This window comes from Cydia fagiglandana, chromosome 17 (assembly GCF_963556715.1).
Source record: "Cydia fagiglandana chromosome 17, ilCydFagi1.1, whole genome shotgun sequence".
Classification (NCBI taxonomy): Eukaryota; Metazoa; Arthropoda; class Insecta; order Lepidoptera; family Tortricidae; genus Cydia; species Cydia fagiglandana.
This window is the reverse complement of record NC_085948.1, coordinates 13498839-13515774: the sequence shown is the minus strand read 5'-3', so window position 1 is coordinate 13515774 and position 16936 is coordinate 13498839. Positions and strand designations below refer to the sequence as shown.

Here is a 16936-nt window from a genome sequence, read left to right as displayed (position 1 = left end):
TAAGTAGCTTTGAAAGTGAGCGGAATATGTAGTAGCTGAGTGTACAGTCATGATAAGATACATTTTAGTTTTCGCAACAATAATTATTTGTACAACAAGAGATCAAAGTTTGATATTTCTTCGAGTGCTTATTTTGAGTCCCGTGTAAGCGAAAGTAGCATAGCGAGTGTAGAGAGACAATGCAAAATGCGATTTTGCTCACTGTTTTTAAGTAGTAAAGTACCAGTTTCAGCTCGAGCTGCTGAGGTGAAAAATATATTAAGTATTATAATATGTCCGCACGAGTATGCAAACTAATTGACGTCACAGTAGACGCCTTACATCATCCATCCCCTTCGGCCGTGTCATCACCACCAGCCTTTGGAAATATGTTTGAATTTGGATTTTTTGTTTGATAATACTCGTACGGTAAACATTAATTGCTTTCATGGTCAGCATGAATATATACATTCAAACATACATACTATTTTTTTTCTATCTCTCTGTTTATTAAGTTAAAATCGCTATGAATATCATCCTCATTCTCACCGTCACCCATAATATTCCTACTGTTGGTAGGTGTTATCTCTCCAGGCCAAGAGAATTTTAAACTACTGTCCCTGAGCTTAATTTTACTTGCTCCTCAAAACCTCGTTGATCATGTTGTTTGCTAAGAATATCCTGTTGACTGTACTCTGGTACATGCAAGTATGATGTATCGTTTCACTACCAACTTCGGTCGCTGCTAGTTTACTTTAGCCAGTGATGTATAACTTTGTTGTCGTCCAACTTTATCAAGACACAACTAGGTAAGTATACGATAGCTGTTTTCTATAATACCCTCACGATGGCCAGTGTAAGTAGGACTTTTGCACTTTAATACGGATGTGTAAATACAGTTAAACTTATATTGGTTTGTCCATGGTTAGCGTTTCGGTAAGCGATTTGGATTACCGTCCTTATCTTAGCTGAGTGTCTTCGTCTAATGATATACACTACACAACACATTTAATGAGAGCGAACAAGGGACATGCTGTGTATTCCCTTTGCTGATATAACTAAAGCGAGTCGATCGCTCATGCTAACCAGGATACCTATGTCACTTTGATCATGGCAATATGCGTAGTCGGAGAGCCTATAATATACTAGTTCCTGCTCGAAGATTTGACTCGCACGCTCGTTAAGTCAGAAGTGAACAGCAAGCCAGATGTTTAGAAAATTGGCGGCCAAAAGTTGTTCTGAAGTAGGTGCCTGTGGAAAAAATGTCGTTTAAGCTTAGAATAAATTTTAAAAGTGGAAAAACACCAATAATACCCAGATAGTAATTTTTCCACTTTTAAAATTTATTCTAAGCTTAATAGCATCGTTCGCAGACGTTTCTGCTTGTTAAAAATTAAAAATGTCGTTTAATTAAAAATTCCTCAAAGTATTTTTTTCTGGTTTTAATTTTAGTTCTTAAACAAATGTGTTGATGTGGCAAACGAGATTTAAACTTCAAATGTATTTTTAAGGTCTAAAAGCTTTTCGTTATACGAAACCTAACAAATTAAATTACGTATTCGTATCTATATGTTAATACATTTTTTATTATGAGTGCGAATGAAATATAGTTTCTTTAATTTTATAACGATGACACTTGACAAATAGAACGTAAATATATTTTTTTATGATCATTTTAATGGCTATTGTTGTAACGCTATAGCGTTGATAAATCGGGAATAGATCAAACGGCATCGCGATGAAAGTGTCGTAGAGTTTATTGTACGGACATCAACTTGGGCCTCTATTCGACACGGCTGACGAAAATGGCAATAAAAATATAAATCTTCCAAGTACAGTCAACTGTAAAAATATGGGTGCACAAATCATTTCAAAAATATGTCCTATAGCTCTTATGTCAGCGAATTAAGAACTATGGGACATATTTTTGAATAAGTTGGCTGCGAGGCATTAAAGGAAAAACTTAATTATTTAATTGTTAATTCTTAAAGTTCTTGCCATTGATGGGAAATTTTTGTATCTGGTCATTTGTAGTGTTGGGATTGGGAGAGTCCAGACCATCTGGCAACTGTAACTACTACGAACAATTATGCTGTGCAAATAAATACACGAAAGTCCGGCGATCACTACTAGATATAGTCAGCAGTGTCTGAGATACCACAGGTGATAAATTATTCTGTTTCAGATATATCGGCCTGCTGTTCTAAGGCGACTGGGACCTGCCGAAGCGTCTGTGAAAAGGTACCTTAACCATTTACTTACCAAATAAGTTGCTGCAATGGCTCCTTGTGAAATTGGCGGCGCATCCGTTAAACAGCCATTTTAATCCAATTTACACATTTTACAAAATTTATTACTTTGTGTAAATCTCTTTATTAGATATCCGGATAAAGTAATGTCCATTTTATCAGCTGAACTATTTAAATCAGTTCTTTATCTCTGAACTGAAGGCGAATCCCTCCTGCTCAGTAAGCAGGTCGTCCATTACGAAGTAATCGGTCGGCTAGATCTGAAATCGATCTGTGGGCGCTTAAAAAACTACCTTTCGGTGCGGCTAAACCACCCTCCCCGGGGATTTGCGTCTGGTGCCATTTTTCTTGTGCGCTTATGTGTTTACGCTGAGTTACGATGTTTTAATTGTATTCTTCGAGGCGTGTAATCTATATAGGTAGTCTATTTATGAATATAACTAAATCAAAGGGTTGACCCAGTGGTATCAGTATTGGGTTACTACCTAGGATGACGCCGACGACAAAATAGTTATCGAAGACGTATTTAGATTTTTTTTGAATTTTTTCATACCTACCCGAAGAAAGAGAGATAAAAAGGGTATTTAAAATGTACAAGAATTCTGGCACCGGTTGTCTCTACCAGGGAAGTGTGACTTAAAGTAAATGAGCTTATAAATCTACATTACGCAGACACTTGATTCGTAGACACAATTACCGAGGCATAATAATGTCACGATTACAAACATCATGTTCCTCGCACTCCTATCTCGCACTCACCAATACATTACCAACACTTCATTTACAAATTCCTCTGGGTTATTCTCATAGCTCGCCGAGCACTGGTCTCTCGTGAACCAGTATTAATAGTGATCTCTGATTAAATACGATTGCGGTTCAACATTATTCTGGTACATTGGAGTCGCACGTAGTCTGATCGCGATGGGAATGTAGGATCCGCAGCCGATGCAGGCGGCCTGCTAACAAGCTACACATGCAAATGTTGTTTAGAAAGCTCCTATCTCATATCTACGAGCTACTATTTGCAATCGTATATCAAGGAGAGAAAGTTTGAATTTAAATGACGCAAAGCGAACTACGAAGTTGCTAATGTTAGTGGATTAGGCTTACTACACATAAATCCAGAGTGATCCACGATGTATTACGACTATCAATCTGACCGCATTTCTAACTATTTTCGTTACAGAACGAATTATTTAAATTACATATGTACATGTAAATTACACCAGTTTCCCATAGGAGAGAGGGGTAGAAAAAGATCATGGATTTTAGTTTAGGGTGCTACGATTTTCGCGTAGGCTTTACACTTATTGCACTTTTATAACATTTCTCATGGCCCGGTCTAGCGTGAGTCATCCTTAAACCGTCGGTTTAGATTCTCATGAGCTTAAATTTTTCTATAATTTCCCCGATTCGACAAAAGAACCGTAAGGTAATCAATTAATTATTCTCATTTTAACTATTTCGTCCACCTTTCCTCTATTTAATCTCGTATTCCTTCTACTATATCTCCAGGAACCTATACTCGTGTACTTTATTTTATTATTCCTGTGTATCTGTGTCGATAGTGTTTTAGTAGTAAATTATGTATATACGCAGCAGTTTCAGGGAAAACTGCTATGAAATTATCTAGTGTCATTACCCGTCCACGCGGCAGTACGGCGTCGGCCATTATGTCATTACGAGTATACCTCCCCTGTCATCCATACAGGGCTGCCATTTCGCTTGTTCTATCTCAAACCAGTATATAGTAACCTAAAGACCTAAATAAACAATACGTACTTAGGGATCACGTTTATATAGCCAGTACCTTCGCCTTCTGTGCTCGAAAAGGTATAGGGATATAGCAGCAGGTCGCGCCAATTACATATGACAAACAATAAGTACGTGTCCATTCTCTAATTACATGTCAATGTATCGCTATCTTTAATTACAATCGTCAGTAAGTATTGCTTTCATTTTGTAGAATGTATTCTTGAAAGGGCCGTACAAAGGAGTTAAATAGAGTTAATGGTAGGTTTAACAAGGAGCCACTTTATTTAGATTGGCTTGGACAAGTGACGTGGGGTTGGGAGCTTTTTGTGCTTTAAATTTATTAACTTACAATATATGTGCCTTGTGAGTTGCCTACCTATGTAAATAACAGGTATTTAATTTAAATACTGTTTGCCTGTCAATAAATATGACGCCCATCATACTCGTATTGTATGTACCTACTTACCTAGAGTCCAATAGTTTCAGCCACGTTTCAGCAAAGATTGCAAATAAATTGTAATTGTTATACAATAATTAATAGAATTTTTGGTTTACGAGAATAAAGTGAATACTGATAATATAACTAATATCTTAAGTTAGAGTTAATTCGTAAGCGAATCCTCTTTAATATGCTCTGTTTTAAAAGTTTCAAATTTGAAAGTGTCGGAGAGTGTTACCAATGGCATAGAAAATGTTTTATTTTCGTTTCAACCAATTAAAATAAACGATGGGGTTCATGGGGTGCGTTTATCTTTATTGAGTGTTTAAGTAGGCAGCCTTTAATGAAGGCTGGTAGTTAATGTAAGTTGTGTGTCTTATTCATTTGTCAGTCATTAAGGGAAGTATCAGCTAGACAGATACCTATATTTTCTTCAATAAGCTACGTGATTGAATTGTCAGTTTTAAATATATATTTTTTAATAATGAGTGGGTATCAACTCAAAGGCCAATTAAATTAAGCGCCTTTATTGCTTAGGTATTCAAAGTAAGTAGTTTGTTTTGATTTTAAGTTAACCCAAAGAGAAGGTAGCGTTTCGTTGTACTACATACAATACATACATACACACGTCTTTTTCCAATCATAGGTTATATTTCACCTTCATTTTGGCATACCAACTACATAATTGATTGCCAGATTTTCCAATAATGTCGTAATGGGGGCCTGAAACATTTACGTGGCGGCATCCTTGATCGGAATCTTCGATATGTTAATGACATTGCGACATGTGCAAGCACCTACATGCCACTGAATCTACGTACCAACTTATCTTACATACGTCCTCGACCTTACAGTGACGAAATAGCGGTCAGTTTCGCTTGTTTTTCGCAATTATCAGTGGTTTACATACAATCGATCAGTCACATTTTCCCATGTCCGGGAGTGACCGAGTAACGCAGTTTAAGATCCAATCAAGTCTTGGTGTCCAAAGAATCTTAATCGTCTACAAGGATACCAATCAAACTTTTCAGTGGGAAGCCAAATTGACTAATTAACTGGATTTATCGCTTCCGTAAAACTTCGGTCGGATCTTTCCAGGATATTTCTGTCGACGCCGAGCGCGGTAATTCAACATTTTCTCGTATCACGAATATTACAACAGATTTCTTTGAATCTGTGAACCCTTTTGATGTAGCTTACTAAAACTATAATGTTTCTTTTGTTATGAGTTTCACGCTCTTCCTGTTACGCCGTGGTATTGGTTATTTTATGACATTACAATATGGAGCCATCACGTATGTTCTAATCAAAAATCACGTCACACGTCAGAGGCGGGTGTTCCAAGAACGCGCTGAATGAATAAAGCATAGATTACATCCTATACAAGTCGCATTTTAAAGTAACTTAACACCTTTCTTGTTCACGGTATCCAAACGGTTGGGATGACCCTGGCGTCTATAAATCATATGTTATGATCAAAATGATCATTGTACATTGATGAATAGAGGTTCGGGCCACCCCACACTAGCGCCTTCCGAGCGTCGGCGTCTAGCCAACTAATATGGCTACTCGACGCAACTGCGCAGCAACGCCATTTTCCATAGCGCTGACTAGACGCTCGTGTGCGGTGCCTCTTACTGTATCATATTGAAATTGAGTTAAGGAATTAAAAGAAAACGAGTGGAGGATGGAGGAACTTTGCCTTTTCTATGGGGCAACTGGGGCAAGGGAATGTTTGCCTAGTTCACTTATGAACACCACATCGCTCGTAAATATGTAGCATGCTAGGTATTTTACTACAAGATCTCGTAGGTAACAAATTTAAAGTCGTTATGATTATTGAAAATGATGTTTTATACGTGCTCGTGTTTTACATGCCTTCGCTGAACTAAATCCCTCTAATAGTAGTAGATCTGTGGAATAAAGCGAATGATTAGGACGTGTGGAGACGACAGTTGGGCTAGGACATCCTTATTTAATGCCGTCTCGTTAGGGCTTCCTTCTTCGGAGACACGGAGTGAATTAGAATGTACCGTAAAATGAGGTGAGTAGGGACAACTGACATTCAAACCTCGATAACTTAATTTTATTAATAAATGTTCCTTATGTTCCAGCCATTTGTGTTTTAGTTTTTTTATGATTTTAGGTAGTTCCATTCCATTTCATAACTTTAACGATAAACACAAAATCCCTCCTAGTTGAGTGAGATGTACATACCCCGTAGTCCTTCGTAGTTGGGGTGAGATGGGATTTCATACAAAAGGTTTTGAAACCTTGTTGAATCGATTTTGTTTAATTATGAATATTACTATAGCTCCATTTTTAATAGGAATAGATTATTTAGGTAGCAGTAGCCTTTAAAAACCATCTCATTCCTTCTCTCCCCAATCTTAACCCGACTCTCCTCGCAATCCCTACTCACCCCATTTTACGGTAGCTATTTTTATCTAAGTTAAGGTTTAAGTTCATTTCAATAGGTAATGTAATGTATTTTAAATGCTATTTAAAATACAGTATTTATTGTATTTAAGGCATAATCGTAAACAAGTAGCTCTTGGCTTTTAGAAAATTTAATGTTGCTTCTTAACTTACTGGCACTTTAAAAAAAATAATTTATGATATGTAGCTACTTAAATAGATGAATCCTAAGGGAGCTTACTAAGTTTACCATGTTGTACGCGAAAATCATCAATATCACAGCAGCTTTTACCAAGCTTTTTAATTTATGGCAATACCCAATCAGAATTGGGAGAAATATTTTTTACCAGCATCATTATCCGCAATTTTGAACGCGATAATAACGTCTTATAAATCGATGAACACCGGTAGCATGCACGAAAAAGTGTCACGTTGTGGACGGATCTCCATGGTAACGTTGTGGACAAATCTACATGGTAACGTTACGTAATGTACCCAATGTTTTCTTATGACGTTATCACGCAAAATTATCGCCCGTAACCCGAATTTACAGACAAGACAACCATTTTTTTAAAACTATACGATTCTATTTCTATCGAATGCTACTATGTAAAATACAACTAAAATTATTTGTGTGACCGGATTCTTTCGATATGCTTTAGTCTCACGGGATCATAGTTAAAACCTACAACTTTGCTGTTGACTCCAAGTTTCAATGTGTATTTTTGGCGTGCGGTTAGCGGGGCGGTTCAAATAAGTGTTAAAGCGGGCCGCCTTTGATCCACTAGTTTCAGTGCTAATTATTCCATGATCTACATGACGCCATGACGGGTCACGTGTGGAGTTGAGCATAAAAATGGGTCGCACGCGGTACACATCAAAGGGATTATTAAACGCTACTGTTTTAATAATCTATTTAATATGAAGTTTTCGTTCCTAATTTAATTTTTTTTGATTGTGTTTTTATCGAGTTGCTCTTATCTAGAGAGTTAAAAATGCCGCAAAACAAAACTGATAAGGCTGGAGCCGAAAATGTTTTATTTTTCTATTTTCATCAGCAAATAACTCTATTAATTCACACCATTACTGTCCACGCTCCCGTCACACATTATTGCCTGACCCTCGTCACGACACGTACCTACATGTAACCGCGATTGACACCGTTCGACGTGACAATCACTGCGTCCGGGGACTGGCGTGCGTGGCGTACGAATACGCCAGGCATTGTATACCTTACCGAGTACGGACAAGTCGAGGGCTCAATTATTGATCGTAGTTATAGAATATCTCGCGCCCTTAGGAGTAACTTTTGCCTTAATGAAGTGGATTAAATTTGTCCACTTACATATTGGTACCAAAAGTCCTCACGTCCATCTGTCTGACATCGTGACATCATTATCTCACCTACGTCTCTACACATTCCATGTAACCGCGCATGACACGGTTCGGCGTGACAATCACAGCGTTCGGGGACCGGCGTGCGTGGCGTATGAATACGCCATCAGACTATCTGTATATCTTGTATACCTTGCCGAGGACGGGCGAATGGATGGCTCAGTTGGAACATAATAAGTTTAATATTTGATTTCTCATAGTTGTTACTTCCATCAGGTGGTCTAGCATGAGTTGCGTTCTCGCGCGCGAGTCCATACTTGAAGTCGCGCTAGATGTATGATTGATTTCACCAGCTTGATTTCCACTCACACACTCTTGACACTCTAGATTAGGTGGAATTAACTGTTTCTATTCAACCAAGCATACCAAATTAGTTACCTATGCAGGTTCAAGTCCTTCAAGATTTCGATGTTTTTCTGATTAGTAACAAACTAAGCACAGAATTATAAGATGTAAGGAAAGACTCCTATATCGTCTGAGCCGAATGCTCGCGTACACTCGGAAGCTATGAGAACTGCCGCCCAGTTTACACGCCAAGCACGCGCCAGCGCCTCACAGCCGTTTTACCTCAACTTCAACTGCCGGATTGAAAATTCAATAGCCATTTATCGATATAAAAATTGTTAGGGTTTTGAAACGTGTAGCGGTAGAGCCGCTGCGGTCGTAACTCGAGTTGACAACTTGGCGTGAAACTTTAGGTCGCTACGCTTTTCAGGTGGAACGCGGTAAAATTGTAACAAACAGCTGGTTATGGTCATTTCTCATGTCGTTATACTTAAAGAAATAATAAACTCTAAAAATTTTAATCAATTTCCTGGAACCTGTATGAAACCTGTATGTAAAGATCCTACAAAGTAAAAAAAAATTAAAGCGGCAACGAATATCTGTTCCAAATTTTAATAGGCTTTGTACAAATTTTAAGTAAAACAGTTCACTTGATTTTGAAGGAACGATATTCCATATATTGAGCCCGCCCTCCTGGCGGAGACTAACTTAATCGCATTACTTGCCTCCGCCGTGTCTTATCTGTATCATTCGGTATCTAGGCTAGACTACCCCGTATCTTACGTAGATTTATCACTTGTCTTCTTAGTTCACTTAGCTAATATTAAACTCAATTTCTAATTAAATAGATACATAGGAGAGATTAAGAGGTTAGACTGGCACTATCTGAGCACATATATTTTAGATTATTTGAAGCAATTTAATTTTTCTACTCGCTACCAATGTTACCTACACTAGAGCTTCATGACATAGATGAAGCAAGATGTAATTCTATGTATGTCCAAAACTAAGAAAACCACTATAGCATTGCGTTTAAAATATTAGGTACCTAGGTAATACAAACTACCTATACCACTACCTATACATATGTGGCTTTCCATCAGAGAAGGGTATTTGCACATGAAGTATAAGGACCCTTCTCTGACGGAAAGCTACATACATATAATAATTATGCCTGATCTCCGGAAGGGCACCCAGAGATCACACATTTCCACTTGCTACTGTCATATCTAGTTATCTCGGTTCATTCACTTTTAAAATATTCTTCATACAATATATTTTCATATCTGGCGGATTAATTGAGTGTTTAAAATGATCTCATATACAAAACTAGTGCCAGCATCTTCCACTAATTCACTTATTTTACTTTACTATCTTTATCACTTTACTATGGGCTTAAAGCTGCCTTTATACTGAGACGGAGATGAAAGGAATCAACCAAAAGCATTGATTGTAATCTACATCTCTCTATGGAAGTTGGGAGGTGTATTGATTGATACAACCAGATTCTAAATAAGACTACACTTTATTCATAAAGAACATCGATTATATAGTATTGAAATACACGTACATAAGCATCTATAGTTCTATACACTACATCTTCTCCGCTCCGCTGGATTACAACCAACAACCAAAGCTATCAGTTGATTCCTCTCATCTTCGGCTCAGTGGAAAGGCCTAATTCCGTACCTTCATAATTATGTAAACCAATACTCGGAAATTAATTTGGACACCCAGTTCACGTTACTTTCCCCTTCAAGTCGCGAAAACAAACAAACAGGCGCGGCGACAGTTCAAAGCGGCCGAAATAGACACAAGTCGAACCCTTTCATGTCCGTCCCGCCCGGCCCACGTCCGCGACACCTCGGGGTTTTATTTCGAGTATAAATAGTAGAAATACTTAAAGAAGATAATTACGAATTACTACTTTGCCGTAGTACTAAGTTAATTAAAAACTCAAGATACTTACTGTTTAGAAGCACTACGAGTATGTATAGAGTTAGGGCCAAAAGCGCGTTCCAGGGTTAGCCAACTAATTCAGAGTTAAACGTTTATTCAGGGTTAATCTGTAGTGTGTAAACGTATAACTCTGAGTTAGTTTGCTAACCCTCGAACGCGCAAGTGGCCTTTACATGTTAATAAGGATAACACCTTGTTACAACAAATTATTGAAATGGCCGTTGTCAAAGTTAAATTTGTAGCGTTTCTATTCTAGATGTCGGAAAATATAAAACGGCCAACATTAAAAAAAAATAAAAAATATATTAATCCTAGGTTACACATGTTTTCCTGGCATTTCGTAACTAATTGTTTCTGTTTTTATTGTACTTTAGTTAGGTACTTCAGCTAAACAACTCAAAAAAGTTATATGTAGTTAAACCTACTATTTAAATTCTAAGCAACAGCAAAAAAATACAGGCACCTAAGTAGGTACTAAATTTAATAAAAAAAGGTACTAAATAGTAAAAAGTACCTAATCAAGTTGCTCTGCTCTAATAAGATGCGTTCTTGGGCGGGCGGGAAGAGGCCACTACCATTTTCATTTCTCTCTAGTGTACTATGTTCTCGATATTGGAATGAAAATTTTAGAATGAAAAGAGAATGCATGCAATATTTGCGACGGTTTGAGGCAATATTTACCACATTGTTCGACGACGTTGTATTGTATTTATTAAAGGTGTAGGTGTAGGTCTACATGATTACGAATTCTAATTACATGCCGATAATTATAGCAGTAGCGCCTTTTTGAAAATCGACTATTTTGATTTAGCATCACACCGCTTTTGTTTTTCTATGCTATAGCATATAGGGTAATTGCGTCAGTTTACCGTCCAGCGCTAGTTTCCGTTCCGTCCACTTGACGGATTAGCAAATAATACATTTCATTTTTAATTTGCTACTTGTGAAATATAATTTTTATGTAGATAGATAAATTATTTAGATATTAAAGGTTGCAATAAGTCCAAATTTGTGCAGCAATGAAGGTTTACATTCAAATTTAGTCAAGTGGACGAAACTAGAGCCGGACGAAAACTGGCGCAATGACCCTATAATGCTATGTGATGAACATTGTGAGATGGATGACGCGTACATTTTATAATGGCTTAATAACGCTTCATTGATAGCTATTCCCCTTTATGTGTATAAAACAACGCATTAGCGAAAACCAACTACTGTATACAAAATATCGCTTCATGTTATCTGTTCCGAGAAGCGTTATCGCTGGTCTGGAGGGGGGTAATATCCTCGGGCGGAGGGGTTGTCAGCAGCTCTGCTCGTTAATCAAGCTGTCACTAAGAATGTCTCCTTGCCCAATCTTGTCTCGTCACGCTAGTTCACTAAAGACGACTGTTTTTGAAGGCAATTGAAGGTTACGCACACAAAAAGGACCATATAATCAGAGCTCGGATAGGGTGAGCTATTTGCCTTATATATGACATAAGACATGTCAAATTATAAGGCAAATAGCTCACCCTATCCGAGCTCTGCATATAATATAATAACTGGAATTCTTAGATTATCTCCTGGATTTTTTCCCTGTGAATATGAAAAGCAAAGTATCTATAGGTATACTTACCGAAGTCATTGTTTAAAAATATCTGGATACTTTTGAACGGTGCTGTCGGTGCCCCGATCTTTGAACAATTTGTTTCGTTAATTAATTATTGAAAAAGACTACTTATTCGGTAAATCAAAGTCCAGAACAAAGTCGACGAAAACTGTTCAAACGTGTTGAATCCATGGGAAATAATAGATGAACGCTCAATCTTAACACAATCAAAGACTAAAACGAATATAAACAGTGTTTTGCTATTGAAATGAGGGAGGAATGGTATTCAGACAAATTCACAAAGAAACATCAAAGCGGTGATGGAGTAGCGATTTGATTCTGTCCTTTGATTGCCGCGCGGCTCGGCTATTTCTGAACCGCACCTATAGAAGCCACGCAGGGCTGCCCCGTGTAGTCGCTGAAGTTTATTCTTATAACCCACAGATGTACTTATAAAAACAAAACAATGGATACACGATCATTTCTCCACAAACGCTTTATCAAGACAAGGCGACGACAGCGCACGACAACGGTGTATCTCTGTAAATAATCCCGCGCGTGCCAACCCTCTGGATGAAGCTGTCGGCCTCTCCACAATAATTACGGCGGGTAGTTGCTAAACTATTTAGGGCGTCTGACGGTGAGCTCTCAGCGTTATTTTATTTTGTCAACTGAAAGCCCCTTTGTGTTTTAATTAGCACTGAAATGGCAACTCCGTTATTGAGTGTTGCGGCTGTGAGAAGCGTTAATTAACTTTTATTGGTGTAATCTGGAGTTTAAAGTTTAGTTTCAGCTCGTTCCAGCGGTCGATGCTCGGCTATTTGTTCGATGGTTAAATACCAAATACAATCTGTAAACTGCATCTGCCGTGTACGGACTCCCGAATGCAGAGAGGACCGTTAAATTTTATTAGAGCTATTACTACTACGCTCGTACGAGGACGTACATGCAAAATGGTTGCAGACGGCGCTCTGAATCCTAATAGATTCATTGTCGTACGGGTTTCTTGTAATGGCTCAATTTGTCACAGTTGCTTGGGTTCTTGAACTTCATTTACATATCGCACAGATTTCGCCGTTGATTCGTTTCCATTAAGAAAAGCTTTTGCTATTCAGATTTCGATTATGCAGTCTGGAATAGAGCTTGAATGCGGCGATGTTAATTCGAAACGATTTTCATTGTTCGACTGCGGGGTGTTCCACGTTCGAGGACATGAGGAATAATTCCGTCATAAAAACGCCCGAGGAATTCCTTCCACGTATAACAGCGGACACGTGAACTATGATGGCTGGTGATGTCAACCCCTCCCGCGATTGTCTCCATGCTAATTCCTCTTTATCGTTATGCTTATGATTCAACTGAACTTTTTATTCTGTCGCCATTGACAAACGGTCGCCGCGGATTGAATAATAAGCGATGTTTTCGAATGCTCGGGGCGAGTGCATTAAAAATATCCCGGGTCGTAGCGACTGGAGTCGCATCGGAATCGCTCGCCACATTGTGACTTTTGTGACGATTCCGAGAACTGCTTTAGCGTTTGAAATATTGAAATTACGTGCAGATGCTTAGGTATTTGTTTTATTCCCATAAAACAGATCTTGCAAGCTGTAATTAAAACTGAGTTTTAGCTGCTTTCATTCCGCTTTCGTGCCACGGGTTTCGTGTTCGTTACAAAGATTTTAGTTAGTAACCATTTTTAAGTACCTATATGAAAAACATTTCAGCTCAATAAGCTTATTGGCCTCTTAACTTAATACATACATAGCACTCTTTGATGCTTCGTTTCTTTTCGGTTCTAACTGAAATTTAAGAAAAAAATAATTAAATTGTAGTAGCTTAATATTCAGTAACTATTAACAAAGCTACGTGTAAGAAATACTAAAGAAATTTATACTATAAAAATAAAATAAAACATTCATTCATATAATTATTGTAATATACTCGTAGTAACACGAGAAAATGTAATTGGTGCCAAGTTGACACGCCGGGGCGGAAGTGGCGTTCTTTTAATCTGCTGTAAGTGACGTTTAGGTGGGGTGCGTCGGACAAGTGCGTGTGTTAAAAAAAAAACAAAACTACAAGTTAAGGATGACTCACGTTAGACCGGGCCGTGTCCGGGGCTTACTTTCCTATGACATGACAGGTGATCACGTGATGTTTTCCATAGACAACGATACGCCGGAAGCTCCGGCCCGGACACGGCCCGGTCTAACGTGAGTCATCCTTTATACTTTTTCGTTTATTAGGGTTATTTTTATCACTGCAAAAGATATTGCGTAAATTTATCATACCTACGTAGGCTACACTACATATGAAAATAAGTTATTCTTCTTCTTAAGTTACGTTGGCCGTCAGACATACGAAAAAAAATTTTGTCTACGCAGAAACGGATTTTTATTCAAAGATAATTTTGTACCGTAAATATTGAACAAAAAGCCTTTTAAGTGTTTTTTCTATATTTGCTTTCTCGAAGACCTCTTACACTTTAACATCTGCAGTGCCAACATGCCGAAGCCGAACAATAGAAATAGGCGTCAATTTAAATTGGCAAAGCAATCACGGACAATAACCGGGATCGCCGATGGTGTGGCCCGAATTAGACCTGTTTAATGGCGCCCTATTTGTATACAATGATCATTGTTCCACCAGTAACAACTGATGAATCTTTTAGCCAGACCTGGATGTAGATACGACCTTTGTACTCATTCAGGGTTTGAAGCACGCGACTATGGGTATATTCAGAAACGATAATCTTTATCTTCTTCTTCGGTCCCTCATTGCTGAGGATCGCGACCATGTCATAATTTTTATACACGTGAATATCGCATTCAGGTTTATCTTTTGTTTTCAGTTTCGTTGTTTTTATTTTCTGAGAAAATGATATCTCAGTCTCAGCAGTAGTCAGCCAGTATTTATGCCATCGTGTTGGATCCATAATCCATATACTCATCAATTTGAAGATCCCCATCATCACAAAAGTCAATATTGTGACAATTGTGATCAATATTGCGATCAAGTGTGGTGTGTTTAGCAATTTTGGAAACTTTTTGATGGCACATAAGTAACTTCAATACCTCGTCTTAGAAGACTTTAGCACACCGTAGCACAGATAAATAAATAGTTGACCGTAGCGCGTTTCTCTCGCGCACATGTGACTACGTACTACGCTCTAAATCTTGAGTTACAGTTCTGTGGCCCTAGTGAAAAAGGGTACAAGTCTCACGCAGCCTAGGAGTAAAAGGGCACAGGTATTACTTGGAACTTATACCCATTTAAAACCGCGCTGCCCGAGACTTATACCTTTTTTCACTAGGGACACAGAGTTATAACATATACTAATCTATGATCTTGAGACTGCAGCACTCGTTATCAATACAATTTCGATATTATATTGCTGCATCAAAAGCATGTTCGTGAATAAGTCCTCGGTCTATGAATTGTTACTGCCTCTTGGCCTGAACGATGCAATCAAGTCCACTTATGTGTTCGACGAGCTTGTGTGACTCGTACTTGTTACATACATATTTGTAGGTATCTGTAATATGTAGTTTGCAATAAGAACAGAATGACAATTGTAGTGAAATGTTGAGAAAGTAATGGTAATTTTTCAAAATGGGAAGTAGGTATTATGGATATAATTTGAGACGGTTGCTTTTTATGCTATTTAGTATTCATTGCCCCACTCATTTCTAGAAGTCGGCCATAAGGGCAAGTTTCCTCGACTGTAGGTAATTATTAAATTTAACGTTTTTTCGATGAGAAGGAAAGCAAAGCCGTGAAGAAACTTAAAAGTTTTCATCACACTCGCTCAGTAAATGTGGAATTGCACGCAGGTTTAGCGGGAGTTATAGAAAAAGCGTTCTCCCTAGGGAGTTATGAAGTTTCTAGTGCCAGTATTAACAGTTTTTTGTCTTTATGCTTAATTTTTGTATCGCAAGTGTGATGAAAAACATTGTGTGTAACTCGGGGCGTAATAATATTGCAAGCTCGAGTCTATTAAACTTACTCTCGTTTGCAATATTCAACTTACGCCCCATGTTACACAATGTACTATACATAGTTCACATTTTGCAATAAAATTGTTAAGTAGGTACATTCTATTGCAAAAGTACCACTACGACTTATAAATTATAATTAAGTAAATACCAAGAATAGCTTAAAATGTCGTAATCAGTCGTTAGTAGTTCTTGCGATTTAATTTTTAAAAGTTTATTCGGTATCTAAGTTCCCACCTAGCCTTAAGAATAATTAAAGAGATTTAGTACTTATTTTAAACACCTATATACGGCCAGCGTTCTACTTAAAACAAAAAGCATAACAGTTAACCAAGAAAACAAAGTTAATTAAGTAGTTGTCAATCAGTACTTAGTGACTTGACTGATAACAGTGATAACCTCTGCACTTGCGACGCCTTCAGCGCGATAATGCCAGTTGCACTATCGACTGAACTATATGATTTATATGTACTGTGTAATCTGCATTCGCTTTCGTGTACCTAGAATTTAAATGCACAAGTATCTTACTTGGGTCTCTATTGTTTCCCATAAAGTTTTAAGTCATAATGTATTGTTTGTCCGCATTTTCGTTAGTCATAATTTGTTTGGTTCAGAAACGCGTAACTTTTCATGATTGCCATAAAATAAACCTAACCTAACCTATTTATAGGATAACCTTACGAAAATCCTGACAAGTTAACGGTTTCAGTTTTAGGACTAATGATAATATGACAAACAATATATATTATGACTTAACACTTTATGTGAAACAAAGGGACCCCGTCTTACTTATGTAATGTCATTCAAATGATTCTGTGGAATTTATGTTTCTGTTAACCAATTGAATTTGTGATACTTCGTTTATTTACAT

The 16936-nt window shown here is 37.7% G+C and overlaps 1 protein-coding gene across 1 annotated transcript in view; it reads left to right on the top strand.

Moving 5' to 3' along the window:
• LOC134672543 (reversion-inducing cysteine-rich protein with Kazal motifs) overlaps positions 1 to 16936 on the top strand; it is a 55011-nt gene that overhangs the window by 10418 nt on the left and 27657 nt on the right. The window contains exon 3 of the mRNA XM_063530489.1: positions 2165 to 2220. Coding sequence (XP_063386559.1) covers positions 2165 to 2220 — 56 coding nt within the window. The remainder of the gene's footprint in view (positions 1 to 2164; positions 2221 to 16936) is intronic.